Below are 24,072 nucleotides of genomic sequence, written 5' to 3'. Positions count from 1 at the left end.
TGGTAGAAACCAAACACTCTTGAAGTTGATTGTCCTTCATTCTGCAGAGCTCCCAAGTGGCATCTCAAAGCAGAGGAATTCACTCCCCCACCCAATGTCCCTCTAAAACACGGACTGGGTCCCATCCCTGAGGTCCTAGCTGCAGATCTCCCACAACGAAAAGCTCTCAGGAAGAGCTCGGGAAAGTAGTATTTGTAATTCAAATCCATTTGTCTACAGCAGTCAGGTAGGGACACACCATGGCCTCATCCAAGGAGAGGCCTTTAATATTTTCCATAGGAATTGATCTCAAAATTTTTGCGACTGTCTCGCAGAGCCGGGACCCTGATTGTGGTTTAGGCCAGGACCGTGTGTGCTCCACCGACGACTGCATTACCCGACCAAAAGTCCCTGTGCTCTGGAGTGAGCGTGTCGGTCACTCCATGCACGTCATCACCTTCAGTGTCTAAATCAGAGTCTGTTCTTGGCTCCACTGTCATTTTTTTAACCAGTACCCTATCAACGGCCTTTTCATATCATTTACAGTTTTTCAATTAATAAAAACTGTGACATCAGTTGTAAAAATACTTTCGTACACTTTAAAAAGTTGTTTCTTTAGAATAAACTTATAAAAGTCCCCCTCCCACCAAGGAAAAAAAGTAAAAAAACCTCTTGCTACTAACAGTAGCTGTTCTGGCATTTGGTAGTGATTTCCCTTCCTTGATAGATGATTTAGGTTAGTTTATCACTTCCACTAAAGGTAAGGAGGAAACTACAGGCAGTTCAGAGACCATACTTTGGAAGTCATTCTTGTACTTGAGAGAAAATGACCCTCTGCTCTGTGTAGTGTCCTGTGTCAGTGCAAGGAACTTCTGAAAACAGTGATATATGTGCCATAGTGTACATTTAGTGATCATTGTTTATCATTGTATTTCCCCCATCTTACTATTTTAAACAGTATGAAGAGAGAATGAAAGTTATTGCAAAGAATCTCATGATTCTCTAAGAAGAGCTCTCTAAATTTTACCTTATTTACCATTAGTGTATATACCATGAATGAAATAGGAGGATTATTTTGTACTGATATGTTTGTACTAGAGAAGTAACTGTGGTTTGATGTAAGAGGACTAACAGAGTCAGAAGACCTGATGAAAAGCCTGCAGCTTACTTATATAGTTTTAACGTCTTCCTTTCCAGAATCATTATAGCTAATGAGTTAATTGATGTTTGTAGAAGTGCTTAGTATAGTTGTCAATAGGTATAAGCCTTACAATTGCCTATTAAAATGTTAGAAAGGTAGCATATTCTTAAGAAAATAATTTTTGTATGAAATTTCATCTATTTAAATATATACAGAGCTAAGGCTCTTACTTGAAGTAGCTGTATAGGAGGTATCAGATGCAGTGTTTTTAAAGGTAGCGAGTGGTGTTGTTATGGAATTATAATTGATTTACAATATTGTGTTAGTTTCAGGTATTCAGCACAGTGATTCAGACATATATGTATATGTGTGTGTATATTATATAAATGGGGCTTCCCTGCTGGCTCAGACAGTAAAGAATCCACGTGCAATGCAAGAGACCTGGGTTTGATCCTTGGGTCGGGAAGATCCCCCGGAGGAGGAAATGGCAACCCACTCCAGTATTCTTGCCAGGAGAATCCCATGGACAGAGGAGCCTGGTGGGCTACAGTCCATGGGGTCACAAAGAGTTGGACATGACGGACTAACACACACGCACACACACACACACACACATATTCCTTTTCAGATTCTGATTGTAGAATATTAAATGTAGTTCCTTATGTTGTACAGTAGATCCTTACTGGTTATTTTATATACACTTGTCTATATATAAAATGGTATATGTTAAACCCAACCTCCTAATTTATCCCTTCCCCTACCCACTTTCCTGTATGGTGAGTAAATTTGTTTCCTATGTCTGTAGGTCTCTTTCTGTTATGTCATAAGTTCCTTTTAGATCCCACATATAAGCAACATGACTTGTCTTTGTCTGACTTACTTCACTTAGTGTGGGCATGTCTAGGTCCATCTTTGTTGCCGCAAGTAGCATTATTTCATTCTTTTTATGGCTTCGTAGTTTTCCATTATATAACTATACCACATCAGATACAATTTTTAAGTGTACTGCTACTGCTAAGTCACTTCAGTCGTGTCCGACTCTGTGCGACCCCATAGACGGCAGCCCACCAGGCTTCCCCGTCCCTGGGATTCTCCAGGCAAGAACACTGGAGTGGGTTGCCATTTCCTTCTCCAATGCATGAAAGTGAAAAGGGAAAGTGAAGTTGCTCAGTCGTGTCCGACTCTAGCGACCCCATGGACTGCAGCCTACCAGGCTCCTTGTCCATGATTTTCTAGGCAAAAGTACTGGAGTGGGGTGCCGTTGCCTTCTCTGATTTTTAAGTGTAGTCAGATCTGTAAATCTTTTAAGCTTTCTGTGTTTGTTGTAATTCAGAGAAAAGCCTTTCCAGTTCTGAGCTTCTTGAAAAGTCCCTTGGGCTTTCTTTTACCTTTCATGGATTCATTGTCTTCAATTAAATTTTTGAACCTTTGGGAATTTCTGCTTGTATAAGGTCTGAGGTTTGTATCGAACCTCATTTTTTCCATTTGGAGATCCACTTGGTACAGTCTTTTCACTGTATAAACATACAGGTTAGTCTTGCATTTCAGAGGAAATGATGAAATGTCATTTTATTGAGTACTAACTAAAAGTCTCCTTTGTCTCACTTAGGTTTCTGATAGTGGGAGAAAAGCAAAAGGTCTGTTGCGTGAAAACCACATGCAGGATGCAATTGCCATGGCAAGACTAGGAATAGACACAGTGAACAATCAGAACCAGGAAAAAGAAAAGAAATGTTTTGAGGGTATTGAAATTGTAGAAGGAGAGAATGATTATCCTCAAGAGGCAATAAAATTGAACAAGGAAACGTTGACAAAGGCCATATTCCAGCATACTGGCCAGCTTAACGTTCCAGTAGCTGAAAATACAATGCTAAACCCTGAGCTGGAAAATGCAAAACGAAGCAAACAAAGACTGGAAACAGAAGTGGAATCCTACCGTTCTAGACTGGCTCCTGCCATACACGATCATGATCAAGGTCAGACATCACAAAGAGACCTGGAACTTGCCTCCCAGAAAGCAAAAGATAAGAGGTTACGCTTGCAGGAGCAAATGAAGATCGATATGGCTAACCTGAAAAGTGACAATGAGATGCTTTCCCAGGAACTTTCTAAAGTGAAAAATAAATTCAATCAGCTAAAAATCAAGCTGCATCAGACGACAGATGATCTCAGAGAAAAGACTTTGATGTTAGAACGTGTCCAGAGAGACTTACGCCAAGCACAGTGTCAAAAGCAGGTTATTGAACACATGTTCAATGAACAACGCAAAGTGAATGAATACCTTGGAAAGCAGAAATCCTTAGAGGAAAGATTATCTCAACTCCAGAGTGAAAACATGTTGCTCCGACAGCAACTGGATGATGAACAAAACAGAGCCGACAGTAAAGAGAAGATAGTTATTAGCGCCCGAGACCAGTTTCAGGAGATTTTGAGAAAACTTCAGGCTGAACGTGAGAAACAAGGTCTGATGCTGGAGGAAAGAAACAAGGAGTTAATCAAGAAATGGAATCATGTAAAAGAGAGAATGCGTCAGTATGAAAATGAGAAAGCAGAAAGAGAAGTAAGTATCCAGAAGGAGAAATAATTCTCAGATTTCCTGAAAGGAAATTCAAAGTGATTCTTCATTCTGGCTAAATGTTGAATCTAGCTGAATATAAAAAATACACGGGCTGTGAATCTATGGTCTCTAAAACAGACTAAAAGCACACCTTGTATCCAGCAAATGAAAATTAGACCCAAGAGATGCTTCACTTTGAGTAGAGACATCGTGTCGTTTATGAAATTAAGTTAAGAGATTAAGTTCTAAATTTTTAATATAGATGGGTATTAGTAATTTACTCTTTTACTATTCAGATAATAATTTTAATCTCTATGTAACCACATGTCAGTATCATGATGAAGCAGATAAAAGAAACGCTCAAACCTAAACTGAATATTTTGAAATTAAGCTTCAGTTACATGGATTACCCTGACAGTCAATTCCAGGTTTCCCAGATGCTATTACTTATATATCGTACTTTGGCTTCAGTAGCTTGTCATACCTTTTTGTCATACGTGTTGGTGTAATTTTAGTTTTATTCATGTAAATTTGAATTAACTTGGAAAACATTTCAGGCTTGAATCATTTATTCTTATGCCTCTCAACTCTTTAAAGAGTTGTCATGAAATTGAGAATTCATTGACAAGTCATTTAAATATACTTGTCATTAAATCATAATTTGGGACTCAAGTGGTGAGCTTTAACCAAGCTCTTCTTGATTTAAACTTCCCACTGCTATTTATGCTATTTACTTAGAACATTTTTACAAACAATTTGCTCCTAATTCTCATTTTAAGGATCAATTACTGTCATTTGAATACCAGTTTGCCCAATAAAAATGGAGGGTGGCAGGATTCGTGAGCAGCAGGAATGGAGTGAGTCAGGGAGAGGGTTGTAGGGGCCGCGGTCTGGAGGCAGGTGGAGGCCAGGTTATCGAGGCTCCTTGAAGGCATGGGAGCAACCTCATTTTTTAAAATTTCATTATTCTTTTATATTGGAATATAGTTGATTTACAATTTTGCGTTAGTTTCAGATGTACAGCAAGTTGATTCAGGTATAGGTATACGTATATCCATTCTTTTTCAGATCCTTTCCCAAGTAGATGCCTGCAGAATATTATGGTTAGCCAAGGGTAAAGGTGGGGAGGAGGGATAAATTAGGAGTTGGGGATTAACACAGACACACGACTAGATATAAAAGAGATAAGCAGCAAGGGAATGGCCTCATTTTCCTTCTGAGGAAGGAATCTATTGGAAAGATCTGAGCACTGGATTGAATATGTGAAGATCTCTGATGTTAATCGAAGCCTCTAATAAAGAAAGAGGAAAAATGTTTCCACAGTGTGGAATTTTCCACCGCTTGTCCCACCTACACACCTGTTTCGTTCTGGACGTGAGGTGGTGAAGCTCTGCAGATTTATCGGGAGGGGCAGGGTGTGGACAGTGGGGCTGCCTCCTTCGTCTGAGGAACTTAATATCAGGAAGGCCGGTGGGGAGCCCTTCTGGGTCTGTAACCACATTCAGGGAGGAGAAAAGAAGGTGAGTTGCTGTCCATGGTGATAGTTTTCAAAGTACATGTGTTGGAGTCATCTGTTACTAACATAGCGTAATAGTAAAGTGATTTGATAAACTCAGTAACAAAGCATCTTATTAGGCAGTTGTGAGACACCTTCAACAAGAACTGTCTGACAGCTTCAAAAAGCGGTCTGAGTTGGCGGAATCCCTGGACGTCATGTCATATCACTGTGCCAAGTTAGAAGTTGAGGCACAGGATTTAAAGAGCAACTTACATCAACTCACAAGTCAGGTATGTGTGAAATTGAATGTGTCGACAGTTAATACATAGGATAAAGTGTTTTAGGATGCTCATTTTCATGGACAGGTTTCTTTTGTATTTTCATTACTAGTAATTTACTATAATTTTATTAATCTTTAAGTGCACTTGTTTCTTAAACTCTGATTTTCATTCTGCCATTTGCATTATATATATATATATATTTCATATATTATATACCCTTAGGAAAGTGGAGAATTGTGCATCATTCTTCACACAAGTTGAGAGACTTTTTTTTCTATTGAACAATATTTTATTTCTTGATCCCGGTATTACCATGATGAGGCAAGCCAGATAAAATCAGAGGATAATGTTTAATGGAATGTTCCAGAAAGTTATCATTTCTCATCTTCACTTTTGTGAATGGCTGTGGAGTTCTGTATATATTTATTTTGTGCATTTCAGAATAACTTGTGCAGAAAGTGTATTATACAAACCAGTTGAAGTTAGGCACTGCCTTCTTTTCTTTTCATTTAAGATACATTGTAAAAGCATGGAGGCACTCAGATGGAGTATAACACGTACATCGAAAATAGAGAATTAAGCACATTATCTAGATAGTGCCTTTGGAGTTTTAAAAAGCTATTGAGATATAATTCACGTATCATATAATTCACCCATTCCAAGTGTGTAGATCAGTATCTCTTAGTCTAGAGAGGTGTCACCTGTGACCACAGTCAATTTTAGAGCATTTCCATCAGCCCCCCAAAGAAACCCTGCATCCCTTAGCTACCTCCCAAGGCCCCCCCATCTCCCGCAGCCCCAGGCCACCCCCAGTCTAATATCCGTCTCTGGAGACATGCCTCTTCTGGGTGTTTTACATAAATGGAATCATGCAGTATGCTCCTTTGGGATTGGCTTTTCTCATTTGACCTCATGTTTTTGCGGTCCATCCATGGTATAGCACGGATCAGTTCTTCCGTTTCTGTTGACTGTCAAACAATAAACAGTACGTGGCTATATTTATCCATTCATAAGTTGATGGAGATTTGGGTTGTTTCCACTTGGCAACTCTTAATAATGCTGCTGTGAACATTGGTTTATACATTTCTGGATGGACATGTTTTTATTTTCCTGTGGTTGGATTTTATCCTGAGTTAACTGGCTGATTTCACCTCTTCTTGGCCTTTGCTCAGACTGTCCTTTCTGTCTTTACAGTTTGTTTTCTCTTGGGTAGTCCTCCATTTATTCAGACCTGGCGCCCAGTCTCTCCTCCTCCATGGAGCTTTCCTGACTGTCCAGCTCTCATCGAGCCTTTTCTCTTCAGCCCTGTTATGTAGTCTGTGAAGAACAATTTAGCCCTTAATTTTGCATTGTTGTCATTTTTTTCATGAGGGAGAATCTTATCTAGGTATACCTTGTTCTAACAGGGAGTATTTATGGATATGCACAGCACTTGTCTTGCATAAATGGGAAACAGTTTAGTTTAACAACTGTTAGGACACAACTAAGTACTTCATCCCACGCCAGTTATTTTTTCTTGAAGGTGTTTGTATAGTAAAACTTTTATTAAAATGTATTTTAAGCAACTCAATGTAAAATTGAAAGCGCTTAGTCTAATAGAGGAGAATTGTTCAATTAAATGCTCATCTTTCTCCCTGACTCTGGGAGAAAAGTGTAAATTTGCCTTCCTTCATTATGTAGGCAGAAGTGGGATTTATAGATTTCTAGCCTTTCACCAACTGTAAAGTTCTGGGAATAGCTTCTCTGATATCCGTACCTCGTAACCTTAATTGTCTCACCGGAGTACTGGCTAGACATTAACAGTTGTGAGAATGAATTGACTCAGAACTTTGATTTAGCAGTAGAGTTATATTTCCATGGCAGTGACTTCATCCTTCCTCTGATGGTCGTGTAATGTTCTGTACCACTCCATCCAGGAGGTGCTATTTACACATTAACTGGTGGTCATTGTCCACTGAGTAGTACAGAGAGGAAGGAAGTTGCAAATTACTGTAAGTGGAGAAAAGTACTAGAGTACTAGTTTGTTAGTGGAGTCAGTGAACATTTTTGAAGTCTGAAGGCGTGTGTTCTGGGCCTCATGCTCCCCCTTACTGCCCCTTGCAACGGTATGGAGAGTGAGTTCACTGTGATTGTGTAGAAGACCATTTTCGTTGGCATGCCGTCTGCCTCAAGTATCAGATTGTTTTGCAGATAAAATACAGCAACCGTAATAACGCCAATTACAAAGAGCTCTTAGTATCTGCCACATCCTCTTCTAAATACATTATGTATGCTGCTGCTGCTAAGTCGCTTCAGTCCTGTCTGACTCTGTGCGACCCCATAGACAGCAGCCCGCTAGGCTCCTCTGTCCCTGGGATTCTCCAGGCAAGAATACTGGAGTGGGTTGCCATTTCCTTCTCCAATGCATGAAAGTGAAAAGTGAAAGTGAAGTCACTCAGTCGTGCCCGACTCTTAGCGACCCCATGGACTGGAGCCTACCAGGTTCCTCCGTCCATGGGATTTTCCAGGCAAGAGTACTGGAGTGGGATGCCATTGCCTTCTCTGACATTATGTATAGTCCCCAATTTAATCTTCCCAGCATCCCACTGAGGTTGATGCTACCATTATCCCCATTTTATGGAGGGAGAAACTGAGATACAGTAAGGTTACATAATTTGTCCCAGGACTCACAGCTCAGAACTGATGGAATTGGAACACAGGCCCATGGATTCTGGCTCCTATGTACCTACTGCCTCTCACACTAGTCCCTGAAGCATCTGGTTGTCACCAACAGTAGCGCTAGCTCTCAGAGTCACTGGAAGAGCTGTGGTCATTCACAAATGTGGATGTTTAAAGTGATGGCTGATGTGGCGCTTAGAATAAAAAATATATATATGTTTAGCATCAGGTAATTTTCTGTCTTTCCCCATTTGGCCAGTTTATAAATTTGTGTACTTATTTGAGAAAATCTAATTTAAAGCATGAATGATTTTGTGTTTGAGTGCTAAAGGGGAGGTCAGTAATATACAAAGGGCAGACAGTAAATATTTTCACTTTTTGGACTGTAAGGTATCTATTGTAACAACTCAACTCCGCTGTATGGCAGGAAAACAGCTGTAAACAATATGCAGATGAAAGAGACAGAAACTGACATTGGCAGATTCACTAGGTTATTAGTAATTAAAACAGTTGGTTTTTTTCCCTTTTTTTTTTTTCTTTCTTTTTAGTTGCAAGAAACACAAGATCAACGTACAGAGGCCGTGAGATGTGCTGAAAAAACACAGGATCACATCCAAAAGTATGATTTAAAGCAGCACAGAAAACAACTTAAATATAAAGCAGATAAACAGTATAATATGATAATTAGATCAATAATGATAATAAAAAACATCATTGTGAAGCTGGGTAACATTTCAGCTTTGAGGTGTTTTGAGATGCATAATTTTCCCCCATTATTTCCATATTTTGCACATTATCCACAAGTGAAAAGTGAAAGTGTTAGTCACTGAGTCATGTCCGATTCTTTACAACTCCATGGAGTATAGCCCACCAGGCTCCTCTGTCCATGGAATTCTCCAGGCAAGAATCCTGGAGTGGGTTGCCATTTCCTTGTCCAAGGGATCTTCCTGACTCGGGGATCGAACCTGGGTCTCCTGCATTGTCGGCAGATTCTTTACCGTCTGAGCCACCAGGGAAGCCAATTATCCACAAAACACAACTAGAAAAACAGTGCGGTTGCCAGATCATTTACTTTTCAAAATTCTAACAACCTATGTAATGGAACCTGCAGATGTTTGTTCAGAAACAGTGTGGTATTTTAAAAATCTATGTGTGAAGGACTGCCGTGACAGTCCACTGGTTAAAACTATGCCTTCCAATGCAGAGGGTTTGATCCCTGGTTGGGGAGCTAAGATCCCATGTGCCTCCCAGCCAAAAAACCAAAACATAAAACAGAAGCAATATGGCAGTAAATCCATAAAGACTTTAAAAATGGTCCACATTCAAAAAAATCTTTAAACAAAAAACCCTATGTGTGAGAATCATTGTTTTAAAATCTGCATTTTAGGCTTGAAATGGAAAATACCGACTTACAAACTACAGTCAAAAAGCAAGCGGGCAGAATCAAACAGCTTCAGGAAAACCTGTTAAGCATAAGATCGGTAAGTCAACCTCTTAATCTCTGTCATACTGATGAGGAAGAGTTTTAACGTTTTAATAGTAATACATAAGAATATTTTGCACAATGTGAAAAGTCTCATTGATTAAAAAGTTTATGGTATTTTTACTGATACTGCTTGCTACTAATAGCATAATTACTCTTTAGAGAAGAAATGGATTGAATTCATAAAATTAATGATTTTTGTAGTAAGATTTTAATTTAAAAGATTGTGACAATCCAGTCCAAAAGCAATATTTTCTATAGAAAATATTTTGTGTGTTCATTCCTCTGTCAATGAAATCAGGGTTTTTCCACTTTCTGGCTATTATTAATAATGCTGCCTTGAACATTGGTACACAAACATCTGTTAGAGTCTAGAAATTTGAGTAATGATTTGATTGAGAATTCTGAGTATCTCTTGTAATCCTAACCCTTCTGTGAGATTTTTGAGAATGAATCATTTTTAATATTGTAGCTTATTCTCTTCACCAGGAATGAATACTACGTCTGCATAGACAGTGTTTTTGAAAGAATGCATTTTTCCTTTGTTGGATTTTTTTTTAAAGACGTGGGGTATGCATGGGGATTTTTCAAAGATTACTTTAGTAGGTTATTTATATTACTCCCAGATATCTTGATTCCAGCTTGTACTTCCTCCAGCCTGGCATTTCGCATGATGTACTCTGCATAGAAGTTAAATAAGCAGGTGACAATATACAGCCTTGATGCATCTTTTCCCAATTTGGAACCAGTACATTGTCCCATGTTTGATTCTAACTGTTGCTTCTTGAGCTACATACAGGTTTCTGAGGAAGCAGGTAAGGTGGTCTGGCATTCCCATCTCTTGAAGAATTTCCACAGTTTGTTATGATCCACACAGTCAAAGGCTTTGACAGTCAATAAATCAGAAGTAGATGTTTTTCTGTAATTCTCTTGCTTTGTCTATGATTCAACAGACGGATGTTGGCAATTTGGTCTCTAGTTCCTCTGCCTTTTCTAAATCCAACTTGTGCATCTGGAAGTTCTCATTTCACGTACTGTTGAAGCCTCACTGGAAGAATTTTGAGCATTACTTTACTAGCATGTGAGATGAGTGCAGTTGTGCAATTGGTTGAACATTCTTTGGCATTGCTTTTGAGATTGGAATGAAAACTGACCTTTTCCAGTCCTGTGTCCACGGCTGAATTTTCCACATTTGCTGGCGTATTGAGTGCACCACTTTCAAAGCATCATCTATAGGATTTGAAATAACTCAATTGGAATTCCATCACCTCCACTAGCTTTATTTGTAGTGACACTTCCTAAGGCCCACTTGACTTTGCAATCCAGGATGTCTGGCTCTAGGTAAGTGATCACACTGTTATGGTTATCTGAGTCATGGAGATCTTTTTTGTATAGTCCTTCTGTGTATTCTTGCCACCTCTTCTTAATATCTTCTGCTTCCGTTAGGTCCAACAATTGCTGTCCTTTAATGTGCTCATCTTTGCGTGAAATGTTCCCTTGGTATCTCAAATTCTCTTGAATAGATCTCTAGTCTTTCCCATTCTATTGTTTCTCTTTATTTCTTTGCCTTGATCACTGAAGAAGGCTTTCTTATCTCTCCTTGCTATTCTTTGGAACTCTGCATTCAGATGATTGTATCTTTTCTTTTCTCCTTTGCCTTTAGCTTCTCTTCTTTTCTTAGCTATGTGTAAGTCCTCCTCAGACAACCATTTTGCCTTTCTGCATTTCTTTTTCTTGGGGGTGGTCTTGATCACTGCCTCCTGTACAATATCACAAACCTTCATCCACAGTTCTTCAGGCACTGTCTATCAGATCTAATCCCTTGAATCTGTTTGTCACTTCCACTATATAATCATAAGGGATTTGATTAAGGTCATACCTGAGTGGTCTAGTGATTTTCTGTACTTTGTTCAATTTAAGTCTGAATTTGGCAATAAGGAGCTCATGATCTGAGCCAGTCAGCTCCCGGTCTTTTTTTTTTTTTTTTTTGCTGATTGTATAGAGCTTCTCCATCTTTGGCTGCAAAGAATATAATCAGTCAGACTTTGGTATTGACCACTTGGTGATGTCCATGTGTAGAGTCGTCTCTTGTGTTGTTGGAAGAGGGTGTTTTGGTATGACCAGTGCAGACTCTTGGAGGGCACAAACAAAACCTTGTGTGCACCAGGAGCCAGGAGAAAGGAGCAGTGTCCCCACAAGAGACTGAGCCAGACTTGCCTGTGAGTGTCCAGGTGTCTCCTGCAGAGGGGTGGGTCGACAGTGGCCTGCTGGGGGTCAGGGGCACTGAATACAGCAGTGCATGAACAAGTCCTTTTGAAAGAGGTGGCCATTACTGTCATTACCCCTACCATAGTTTGACCTCAGGCCAAACAACAGGGAGAGAACACAGGCCCACTCATCAACAAAAACTTGGATGAAAGATTTACTGAGCATGGCCCTGCCCATCAGAATAAGACCCCACAGTCAGTCTCTCCCATCAGGAAGCTTCCATAAGCCTCTATCCTTATCCCTCAGAGGGCAGACAGAATGAAAACCACAATCACAGAAAACTAACCAAACTGACCACATGGATCACGACCTTGTCTAACTCAATGAAACGACGAGCCATGCCATGTCGGGCCACCCAAGGTGGAAGGGTCGTTCTGGAGCACTCTGACACAACGTGGTCTGCTGGAGAAGGGAATGGCAAACCACTTGAGTATTATTGCCTTGAGAACCCCATGAACAGTATGAAAAGGCAAAAAAATAGGATACTGAAAGATGAACTCCCCAGGTTGATAGGTGCTCAATATGCTACTAGAGATCAGTGGAGAAATAACTCCAGAAAGAATGAAGAGATGGAGCCAAAACGAAAACAACGCCCAGTTTTGGATGTGACTGGTGATGGAAGTAGAGTCCGAAGCTGTAAAGAACAATACTGCATGGGAACCTGGAATGTGACGTCTATGAACCAGGGTGCATTGGAAGTGGTCAAACAGGAGATGGCAAGAGTGAACATTGACATTTTAGGAATCAGTGGACTAAAATGGACCGGAATGGGTGAATTTAACTCAGATGACCATTATATCTACTACTGTGGGCAAGAATCCCTTAGAAGAAAGGGAGTAGCCATCATAGTCAACAAAAGAGTCTGACATGCAGTACTCTGCTGCAATCTCAAAAATGACAGAATGATCTCTGTTTGTTTTCAAGGCAAACCATTCAATATCACAGTAATCCAAGTCTATGCCCCAGCCACTAATGCTGAAGAAGCTGAAGTTGAGCAGTTCTATGATGATCTACAAGACCTTCTAGAATTAACACCCAAAAAAGATGTCCTTTTCATTATAGGGGACTGGAATGCGAAAGTAGGAAGTCAAGAGATACCTGGAGTAACAGGCAATTTTGGCCTCAGAGTACAAAATGAAGCAGGGAAAAGGTGAACAGAGTTTTGCCAAGAGAATGCACAGGTCATAGCAAACGCCCTCTTCCAACAACACAAGAGATGACTCTACACATGGACATCAGCTGATGGTCGATTTTATGTGTAAAATAGCCTATTTTTAACAAATAAATGGTGGCAGTTTAAATTCCAGAAAGATAACAAAATGATGAAAAATTATTTTAAGCTGTTTGAAGGAAAGTCATTCATTTTGAAGTCTGTCCTGACTGGCATCAGGTTTATAAACTGTGTTGAGTATAAATGCATATCACTCATGAACCCATGAGAAATAATACTTTCTTTGATTTCTGTGCTCACACTCTGGGCTCTGTGCTGTCCTTTTCTTAAGAAATGACCTCTGTCTGTAGCTGAGTCATGTTTCCTAAGCCAGGTTCCTCTTTATCAAACTTCTAAGAAAATCTCAAAGGCCTTTTCTCATTTTGTATGTCTTGGTCTCTGTTGGACTTCCCGGATGGCTCAGACAGTAAAGAATCTGCCTGCAATGCAGGAGACCCAGGTTCAATCCCTGGGTTGGGAAGATCCCCTGGAGAAAGTGAGAGTGAAAGTGCTCAGTTGTGTCCGACTCTTTGACATCCCATGGACTACACAGTTGTTGGAATTCTCCAGGCCGGAATACTGCAGTGGATAGCCTTTCCCTTCTCCAGGGGATCTTCCCAATGCAGGGATTGAACCCAGGTCTCCCACATTGCAGGCGGATTCTTTACCTGCTGAGCCACAAGGGAAACCCAAGAATACTGGAGTGGGTAGCCTATCCCTTCTCCCACAGTCCATGGGATCACAAAGTGTCAGACGTGACTGGATGAATAACACTTGGTCTCTGTTAGGTCAATCAAGCAAGCGAGCGGTGTTTTTGCTGCCAAAGTTCTCTTTAAAGCTTTCGGTGTCCTGTGAATTTGATTGGGGTTCATGCCATTGGAAAAGCTACCCTCAAAAATCTTTTTTGAGGGAAGCATCACACCTTGGGCTTTCTGTGAAGCTTTGCTGGATGATGCCCTTAAAATTCTTAGGCTCTTAAGATCCTTAAAGGAATCTGAGGCACCACCTTAAGTCTTTCCAGGGTCTTAATGAAGGGTTTTACAGCCTACAGGTTCTACCTTTAGACCATGTTTTCCTGGCAGCACCCTAGGTTTGATCTTAGCCCAGAAGCCATTTCTGTCTTTTTGCATCATGTGACAATTGGACAGGTGGAGATGCTGTAAAGGGGATATGGTATTGAACCCAGTGAGTCCTGGTTCCTTTATATTTAATAGTGCTTTTTTTTTTTTTTGTCTCATAGCTTACCCCTCTCATTGATTTACTTTCAGCTGCTTCATAACAAGAGTCTCTGCCCCCCATGTTTCAGTGTCAGTTTCTTCTCTTGCCTAGAAGCCGACACCGGCAGCCTCTTCAAGGACCATCAGGCTTCTGTGTACAATGTCATGAAGCCCATTGGGTTTTCATTTCTTTCTCTGCATCCATTCAGGTCCCACCTACATCCAGGTTCAAAAGCATTCTCGTGTGTTTTAGTTCTTTTTTAATGGCAATATCTCATTTTTGGGCATGACCGCCTCGATGGACATGAGTTTGAGCAAGCTCCAGGAGTTGGTGGTGGACAGGGAAGCCTGGTGTGATGCAGTCCATGGGGTCACAAAGAGTCAGGCATGACTGAGTGAACTGCACTGAACCCCATTTTTATATCAGTATCTGTGCCAGTTATTTATTGCTAACAAATTGCAGTAGAGATCACTCAAAGCCTAGTGACTCAAAACAGCATTTCCTTTGTTCACAAGTCTGTTTTGCGGCAAGGCTCAGTGAGTGAGGCCAGCTCATTTCTTCTCCAGTCATCATCAGCTGGGATGTTGTGAAGGTGGGGACCAGAGTCATCTGAAGACTTGCTCACGCACGTGTCTGGCAACTGGAGCTGGCTTTTGGATGGGTCATTAGGTGGGGGAGGACACTGACATGTGCTCCGTATGTGGCCTGGGCTTCTTCATAGCATGGTGACTGATGCTAAGGGTGGGCTTCCCCACGGAGCCAAAGTCAGAAGCTATTTAGCTTGAGAAATAACATAGCAGTTCCCCCAGACTCTGTCCACTAGAATCAGCTACTGAGGCCAGCACATATTTAAGGGGAGGGAATTTCATGTGAAAAGTGTCAAAGAATTTGTAGACATGTTTGAAAACCACCAGCTCCATTCACCTCGACTTACCAAGTAATCATTCTGTCTAAATGAAAGTTCTTTCCTACTCTGTGTCACTGAAATTCCAGCAAATATTTTTTGTTTGTTTTGTTAGCTATGTTCTCTTATTCTGTGGAAAGTAACAACGGGTTGCCAGAAAGAAGCATTTTTTTGTTGTTCAGAAAAATGTATGGATCATCTCACTAAATTCTTAGGAAATGGGTATCTTTAGCCTTGTGAATCATTTCTCTTTGGAATGCAATTCAAATTAGGAAAAACTATTTCTAGTTCAGAAAAAGGCTTATTGGATTAGAATCCATATTTACAAGATTTAGTCATTAGAGTCTTATTTTCACTATCTTTTTTTGGGAGGCATTTATTAACTCAGCCCTAAACTCAATACAATATACCTCTAACTTCTTTAAAAACCATGGGACATGGTGAGGGGAAGGAGTAAGAGACGTTCTACCAAGGGGTGACTTGCAGTCATTCCATGGAGGAAAGAGAGAAAAGTTTTATTACAGAACAATAAAAGAGTGTAAAATCAAGTGCAAATGTTGTGTGACAAAGACGATGACAGTGAAGAATATATTTTGTGACTCTTGGTGACTTCTTTCTTGATTCTCTGCATAATTCCTGGTCCTACATTCAACAGTACAGATACCATCACATTTATTTGCTCCTCGGTTTGTGTTAGGCTGGGCTCAGTCCACTTCCCTCGTTACCAAATGGCATTTGTTCTATTCTTGCAGATTGATGATCTTCCAGCAAAGCTGGAAACTGTATGTTCAACGTGTCTGCACGTGAATGCAAAAATTGAAGTTCTTCAAGAGGAGTTATTATCTATGAAAGGAATGCAAAAGAGATGTGAAAAACTAGAGAAGAATAAAAAGAAGTTGCAGCAAGAAGTAGTGACCCTCAAAAGTCATATAGAACTGAATATGATAGAACACAGTCAAGTAGAGCACTATAAACAGGAGGTTGAAGAAAGAGTGAGACAGGATCTCATAGAGAAATTAAGAGAAGTCAACATGTTTTTACAGGTAATTTGTTGATTTGTCATATCCTTGAATTCGCCTCACTGTAAATTACATTTTGGATGTATACAGTTTATGTGTTTCCTCTGCTTCCCTTAGAGCAGTTTGTTTTGTAGATTTCTGGAAGGAAGGGGACACTTGTCTCTCTCTGAAGAGAGAAAGATTTCAGTTTCCATCACAGTTATCACTAAATTGATATTTCAGAATGATTCTCACTAGAGGATCCTTTTACTTATAAGACCAATTGGCATAAAACAACACCATGAAGAGGAAAAAAAATACTGTGGTTTAGAACGGGTACCATCCTCTTGAATTATTCTCAAGTTGTCTTGTTCAGTTTTTAAATTTTAAGTTGATCCTCTTATTCTTTGACTTATCAGGTTACATAAGTACTACTATAACATTGATTCCACTTTAATTTTATAATTCAGATGTAATTCATTTCACATTGACCATGATTATTTTAAAGTTTCACTTTTCTTTTTTTCACATTTAAAATTGCTCTCTGAATTACTGACTCAAAACTAAAGGGAACAAATACAATTATTCAGGTTACAATCATTAACAAAAGAAATATATCTTTCAAAATTTGACTTAGATACAAGCAGCATCTCAAGAAAACTTAGAGAAGTTACGAGAGAATGATACTGCTTCCATAAAAAGTCAGATGGAACTCAGAATTAAAGAGTTGGAATCTGAACTCTCCAAGACGAAAACTTCTCAAGCAGAGTTGGAAAAATATAAGAAACTCTACCTAGAAGAACTAAAAGTTAGAAAGTCATTGGAAAGTAAGCTAGACACGTAAGTCAAAACACAGAATCACAAAATAAATTTAGTTCATTAATTTGTCTCTAAAGCCTAATTTTTATAGAGCCAGGTTCCTGAGATGAGTAGGAAGTGAAAGCTAACTAGATAGTCACTGCCAAAGGGGCCCTAAGTCAAACTAGTAATACTATATCCTTGTAAGTTTTCCTACACTATGTAAAATCATGGTTGTGAAGTCGGGGGAAATGAACATGGGGGTGACTGGCAGGATAATTCACAAAGTGCCTAAAAATAACATGGTGACCTGACTCAGGGCGGGTGTGGAAGATGCAAAGGGCAGATCGCAGCATCTCCAGTGCCTAGTCCAGGTTTCCCTATTATCTGAAAGCAGAGCATTCCTAGGAAGCCTTTCATAAGCCAAAACATCATAAACCAAAGAAGCAGGGACCCGAGGACACATTCTGCTCGTAGATGAATAAAATGAATATGCACGAGTAAAGCACAGGTGCTCCCACACAAGGTTCAGGGGTGTGGCGACTTGACGCTGAGAGGTGGGGTGTCACTCCCGGGAAAGGAGCTCGGTGGGGCCGGTCTCCCTATTTGTGGAACATGATGCCTCTCACTGTAAAAACATGCACTGAACATCGTTTCAGCTTTTTGCCTTTTTAAATGAAACCAAAAATCCTCTTCAGATTTTTTGTTATTGTTGTTATTATGAAAAACAGGAGATTTTTGTTGTTGTTGTTATTATGAAAAACAGGTGCCTATGTAGGCCCTTCGTAGAAGTGAAGTAACATAAAATGAACTTTGGAAAAGCAGGGGATGCTTGAAATTGTTTCTGGGGCTGTTTTAGCCCTTTTCAGTCTCACCCAATGACTTTTTCATCCTACCCTTGAGATTGTGGCTCTAGGTGATTCCTCAGAGCCAAATGCTTAATATTTCTGAGGTCACAAGTGAAACATTTATACTAGGGTGGTGAAAGCAAATACTTGAACGTGGCTTTGAGGGATGGGGTGTTTCTTCATCCCTGGACTCTTTCCTGGAGGCAGGTGTGTCCCAGAGGGCAGCAGATATCACTGTGAGGCCACCTCCCTTTCTCTCTGACGCCCTTTCTCTCCTCTCCCAACTGTGACTTGTTAGTTGAGGAGCCCCAGACACATGTGTACTTCTTTAGAACATGTTTACAACTATCATTGTTTACAGGAGGTCTGCTCTGTGCTTTCAGTGTTCAGTTTAGTGGGACATTCCATTTACTATATGGCAACTTAAAAAATGCAAATCATTTAGGGAATGGTGCTGTAAAGAGCAATATTGCACAGGAACCTGGAATGTTAGGTCCATGAATCAAGGCAAATTGGAAGTGGTCAAACAGGAGATGGCAAGAGTGAACATCGACATTCTAGGAATCAGCGAACTGAAATGGACTGGAATGGGTGAATTTAACTCAGATGACCACTATATCTACTACTGTGGGCAGGAATCCCTTAGAAGAAATGGAGTAGCCATCATGGTCAACTAAAGAGTCCGAAATGCAGTACTTGGATGCAATCTCAAAAACAACAGAATGATCTCTGTTCGTTTCCAAGGCAAACCATTCAATATCACAGTAATCCAAATCTGTGCCCCAACCAGTAATGCTGAAGAAGCTGAACAGTTCTATGAAGACCTACAAGACCTTTTTAGAACTAACACCCCAAAAAGATGTCCTTTTCATTTTAGGGGATGCAAAAAGAAGGAAGTCAAGAAACACCTGGAGTAACAGGCAAATTTGGCCTTGGAATACGGAACGAAGCAGGGCAAAGACTAACAAGAGTTTTGCCAAGAGAACGCACTGGTCATAACACCCTCTTCCAACAATACAAGAGAAGACTCTACACATGGACATCACCAGATGGTCAACACCGAAATCAGATTGATTATATTCTTTGCAGCCAAAGATGGAGAAGCTCTGTACAGTCAGCAAAAACAAGACCAGGAGCTGACTGTAGTTCAGACCATGAACTCCTTATTGCCAAATTCAGACTTAAATTGAAGAAAGTAGGGAAAACCACCTGACCATTCAAGTATGACCTAAATCAAATCCCTTATGATTATACAGTGGAAGTGAGAAATAGATTTAAGGGACTAGATCTGATGGACAGAGTGCCTGATGAACTATGCACGGAGGTTCGTGACACTGTACAGGAGACAGGGATCAAGACCATCCCCATGGAAAAGAAATGCAAAAAAGCAAAATAGCTGTCTGGGGAGGCCTTACAAATAGCTGTGAAAAGAGATGTGAAAAGCAAAGGAGAAAAGGAAAGATATAAGCATCTGAATGCAGAGTTCCAAAGAATAGCAAGAAGAGATAAGAAAGCCTTCCTCAGCGATCAATGCAAAGAAATAGAGGAAAACAACAGAATGGGAAAGACTAGAGATCTCTTCAAGAAAATTAGAGATACCAAGGGAACATTTCATGCAAAGATGGTCACAACAAAGGACAGACACGTATGGACCTAACAGAAGCAGAAGCTATTAAGAAGAGGTGGCAAGAATACAGGGAAGAACTGTACAAAAAAGATCTTCACGACCCAGATAATCACGATAGTGTGATCACTCACCTAGAGCCAGACCTCCTGGAATGTGAAGTCAAGTGGGCCTTAGAAAGCGTCACTACGAACAAAGCTAGTGGAGGTGATGGAATTCCAATTGAGCTATTTCAAATCCTGAAAGATGATGCTGTGAAAGTGCTGCACTCAATATGCCAGCAAATTTGGAAAACTCAGTAGTGGCCACAGGACTGAAAAGATCAGTTTTCATTCCAATCCCAAAGAAAGGCAATGCAAGGAATGCTCAAACTACCGCACAATTGCACTCATCTCACACGCTAGTAAAGTAATGCTCAAAATTCTCCAAGCCAGGCTTCAGCAATATGGGAACCGTGAACTTCCAGATGTTCAAGCTGGTTTTAGAAAAGGCAGAGGAACCAGAGGTCAAATTACCAACATATGCTGGATCATGGAAAAAGGAAGAGAGTTCCAAAAAAATATCTGCTTTATTGACTATGCCAAAGCCTTTGACTGTGTGGATCACAATAAACTGTGGAAAATTCTGAAAGGATTTAGAATAGGATGGGAATACCAGACCACCTGACCTGCCTCTTGAGAAACCTGTATGCAGGTCAGGAAGCAACAGTTAGAACTGGACATGGAAAAACAGACTGGTTCCAAACAGGAAAAGGAGTACGTCAAGGCTGTATATTGTTGAGATAGAGACAAAAGTGAGCTTCATTTAAAATTTTTTCATGTTTGCTTTAACTACAAATTTAGAAACATTCTACAATTGCTCAGAAAAATATTTCTTGTAAATCTCCTTGCTTCTCATGAGGAGGGTAGGAGCATAAGTCCTCCCGTTGAAACTTCAGGCTGAGGAAATGAAGTTCAACTGTAATTTCTGACCAGATTTATAGTTGAGATTACACTCATACTTTTTGTATATAGCAATTAACGATGAGAGCTCGGATAGAAGTAGGCTAAATAGTAAAGAGAGATCTTATTTGTGTTTTAAATTGTGTCCTAAATAACTCAAAATGTGGATAACTCATTGTGCTGACTCATTTTAATAAACCAGGTTTTATCAGGAAGAAACGAACATCCTTTTAAAACTAATCTCTTCAGTTTTGGCCTGCTTGATTCAACTAAAGATTTTCAAGTTTCCTGTCCTGTGTTTAAAAAATATCTATGCTTTATAAATTAACTATATCGACTGCTACAAATAGGAGTTTGATATTGATTTATTTTTGTTCACACATTTAAGACATATAATTTAAAACATTTATTAAATGCCACAAGCATTACTGAACTATGTAGCAAGGTTTTACATATTCATTTTCTCTATGTTATAGTTAAAAATCTATATGTGTTTTCTTAATCTGAGGAAGTAGCTGGCATAGGACTCTAGACTCTTTTGTAGAATTGTAACTTTGACTACATCGATGACTCTCATACCTTAAAAACAACCTTTCTTTTTTAAAAAAACCTTCTGCACAGAACCATATTATATAAAAGAGACAAGTATAGAGTCATTTAGCTAAAGGAGTGGCCAGAGACCGTGCAGCTGTGACTTCTCTGTTGCTCAACCCTTCAGTGACCCCCATGGGACCTTCCCCTTCTATGGGACATAGTTCAGAAACTAACACTTGTGAGAGAATCCTTCTCGCTAAACACCTTTAGAATTAAAACTTGCCGGTACATTGTTTTCTTGTGTATAATTTTCTCACCTTTCTATGTTTCGCTAAATGGAAAAGTTTAAAGAAAACTGCAGATGTGTTCTTCTTATTAATATTCGACTTCAAACTCCTTCATTTGAACATGATCCTCACCTAGAAATCAAAATAAAGGTCTCGGAAGTACATATTTAGGGCAGGAGCTGTTAAGGGAGAAGATGGTGATCTTGTGCATCTTTACCAGGATTATGGGTCATTCCCTAATTCTCTGAAATTATGTGTACTCAATAGACTGGTATTTATTATACTTTTTATCAGATTAATCTAAATAGCATTCCGTATATATGTTCTCTGTTATCTAAAAGCAGAATAAGTAGGAATTCATTTTCTTTTATTTATGGGATTATTTTTCTACCTAAGTAATCTTCAAGTTAGGTCTAGTCTCAATGTATTATTTAAATGTCACATGTAGGAAATTATATGTCATTCCTATGATAATATCTCTTGTTTAACTTAAACATAATATTTGACTTATTTCAGATGCAGCAGGAGTTGGCAGGAGTATAACTAGAGAACTAGAAGAAGGTATGTTGCCAAAACGTATGAGTTAAACTTAGACATTGATTTCTGAAATACATGGTAAACAGTCAGTGGCGTCTCTTTCCATTGTTTGGATAACAGTTGCTATCTTAAATATTTTTTCTTACATATAGCTAATGAAAAATGTGAGCATGAGCAGTCATAGTGAAAAATTCCTTCTTCCTCATTTATTCACCATGTTCCATTGCTTGAAAAACAAGCCCAAAAGGTCTAGGTATTTCTTTTATTTCTGCTATTTCCTTCTTCTGCTGCCTCCATCCCTGTGGAACTATCCGCCTACACCCTGACACTATTCTCAGAATACGTGGAGTTCATCAGCGTCTCAAGTGTCTGACAGTGGTTACGGTTAGGAACCCAGACTGAAGCAGTCATGTTTGTGTAGCTGTCACCTGGTTGTGACTTTAAAACTCCTCTGTCGCTGACTTTGTCACCAGTTTATCTTTCACGCTCAGGAAAAGCTCCAAACACCCACCTCAATTTGGGTCCTGCCAAAGTAGTTGCCCTTATCTCTCTGCCACCCTCCTCTGCCCCTCAACTCTGCATCTAACCAGCCAGACTGTGTAGGATCCCACAGGTGTGCTTCCTCACCTCCGGTCTTTGTACATGTTTCTCCCCTCTACCTCTTGTACTTTCTCCTGTCCTTCAGATAGCTACTTACATATCACCTCCATCAAAAAGCTGGCAGTACTGACACAAGGCTGGCTGTCCCTTTTGAGTGCTCCTTGTGCCATCTTTTATATCTTAGTATTTATGACTCTGTATGGAAACCCGCTGTTGATGTATTTTTCCAGTTTAGGGCATATCATTTTTCAGGGTGGACTGGGTCACCTTCATCTTGTAATTCCAGTGCTTGTCACAGCACCTTTGCACGTAGTTATCGAGTAAATGAATGAAGAATGAGAAAACCAGAAGCCCTGATACTCAGCCACACGTGCGACCATGAGCAGATTATATAATTGTAATCTTGTTTTTTGTGTTGTGTCATCTATAGATATATTTCATTCTTCGGAACACTTGGAAAGGTCTCAGTTTTGTTTTGTTTTTGTTTTTTTTTTTTCTTAACTAATACTTAGTTAACTCAAGTATTTTAGGTAAAGAATATAATTCTTTCCTTTTCTTTCCAGTTGATGCTGAATTTGCATCTAATTCCTTTAGAGTGTCTCCTTGAGGATCTACAGATGGGTCAAATGTATATGAGGACCTACTATGGAAAACATCACAAGAATATGTACAGACTTTGAAGAAAAAAGATGATTTGAATGATGAATAGTAAAAGTTTCCCTACGGGACTGTTTACATGAAGTTTTCATTGTTTCCCATTAAACCTGATGAGAAATTCTTTATTAAAGGAAAATATTTTCATATTATGTGTGTATGATAACAATGTATATGGTATTTTAAGCGATGTTTCTCTGCATCTAATTTAGCAGACTTAAAAGCCAGCACTGTTGAGTTTTCCATATTCAAAGTGATACTGTTAGTCACTCAGCCATGTCGACTCTTTGTGATCCCATGGATGAGCCCGCCAGGCTCCTCTGTCCATGGAATTCTCCAGGCAAGAATACTGGAGCAGGGAGCCATTCCCTTCTCCAGGGGATCTTCCAGAACCAGGGATCAAACCCAGGTCACCTGAATTGCAGGTGGATTCTTTACCATTTGAGCGGCGCTGTATGAACTCAAACCCTAATATCAGCTGTTTAAACAGCACCCAAACAACCAGACTTGTCATTAATATTTAGTGGTGTTGATTGATAGCTTTTTTGTATTTTCCAGTTTTTATCACTATATATAGATCTAAAGACTTAGATACTGCTGTTATGGCTACCATCAATGTTTTGATGTATTACAACTGTTAATAGTGGCATAAAACTTACTATATGTAACTGTAAACATGGATTCATAGGTCTTTCCTCATGGAGAAATAAGATTTGCCTGAGTTTTTGCCTTTGCAATGAATTAACTTTTTAAAAAAATTTATTTTTAATTAGAGGATAATTACTTTACAATATTGTGATGGTTTCTGCCATACATTGACTTGAATCGGCCATAGGTATGCATATGTCCCCTCCCTCTTGAACCTCCCTCTCACCTTCCTCCCCATTCCACCCTTCTAGGTTGTCACAAAGCACCAACTTTGGGTTCCCTGCATCATAGAGCAAATTCCAAAAAGACACATGTACCCCAGTGTTCACTGCAGCACTACTTACAATAGCTAGGACATGGAAGTAACCTAGATGTACATCAATAGCTGAATGAATAAAGAAGCTGT

General features: G+C 39.6%; 1 protein-coding gene across 1 annotated transcript in view; it reads left to right on the top strand.

Moving 5' to 3' along the window:
* Nucleotides 1–23,170, top strand: part of LOC147361237 (ankyrin repeat domain-containing protein 26-like) — a 29,556-nt gene extending 6,386 nt beyond the window's left edge. Inside the window, exons 5-12 of the mRNA XM_086335210.1 lie at nt 2,730–3,680; nt 5,313–5,465; nt 8,663–8,733; nt 9,502–9,595; nt 15,950–16,240; nt 16,833–17,035; nt 21,744–21,788; nt 22,928–23,170. Of these exons, the coding sequence (XP_086191336.1) occupies nt 2,730–3,680; nt 5,313–5,465; nt 8,663–8,733; nt 9,502–9,595; nt 15,950–16,240; nt 16,833–17,035; nt 21,744–21,774 (1,794 nt within the window). The 3' untranslated portion in view covers nt 21,775–21,788; nt 22,928–23,170. The remainder of the gene's footprint in view (nt 1–2,729; nt 3,681–5,312; nt 5,466–8,662; nt 8,734–9,501; nt 9,596–15,949; nt 16,241–16,832; nt 17,036–21,743; nt 21,789–22,927) is intronic.
* Nucleotides 23,171–24,072: the final 902 nt, after the last annotated feature.

This window comes from Bos grunniens, chromosome 13, assembly GCF_055505025.1.
Source record: "Bos grunniens cultivar Pamir isolate PY7600 chromosome 13, Bosgru_T2T1.0, whole genome shotgun sequence".
NCBI classification, from domain to species: Eukaryota; Metazoa; Chordata; class Mammalia; order Artiodactyla; family Bovidae; genus Bos; species Bos grunniens.
Note: the sequence above shows the minus strand (reverse complement) of the source record. Positions and strands in the feature narration are given on the sequence as shown.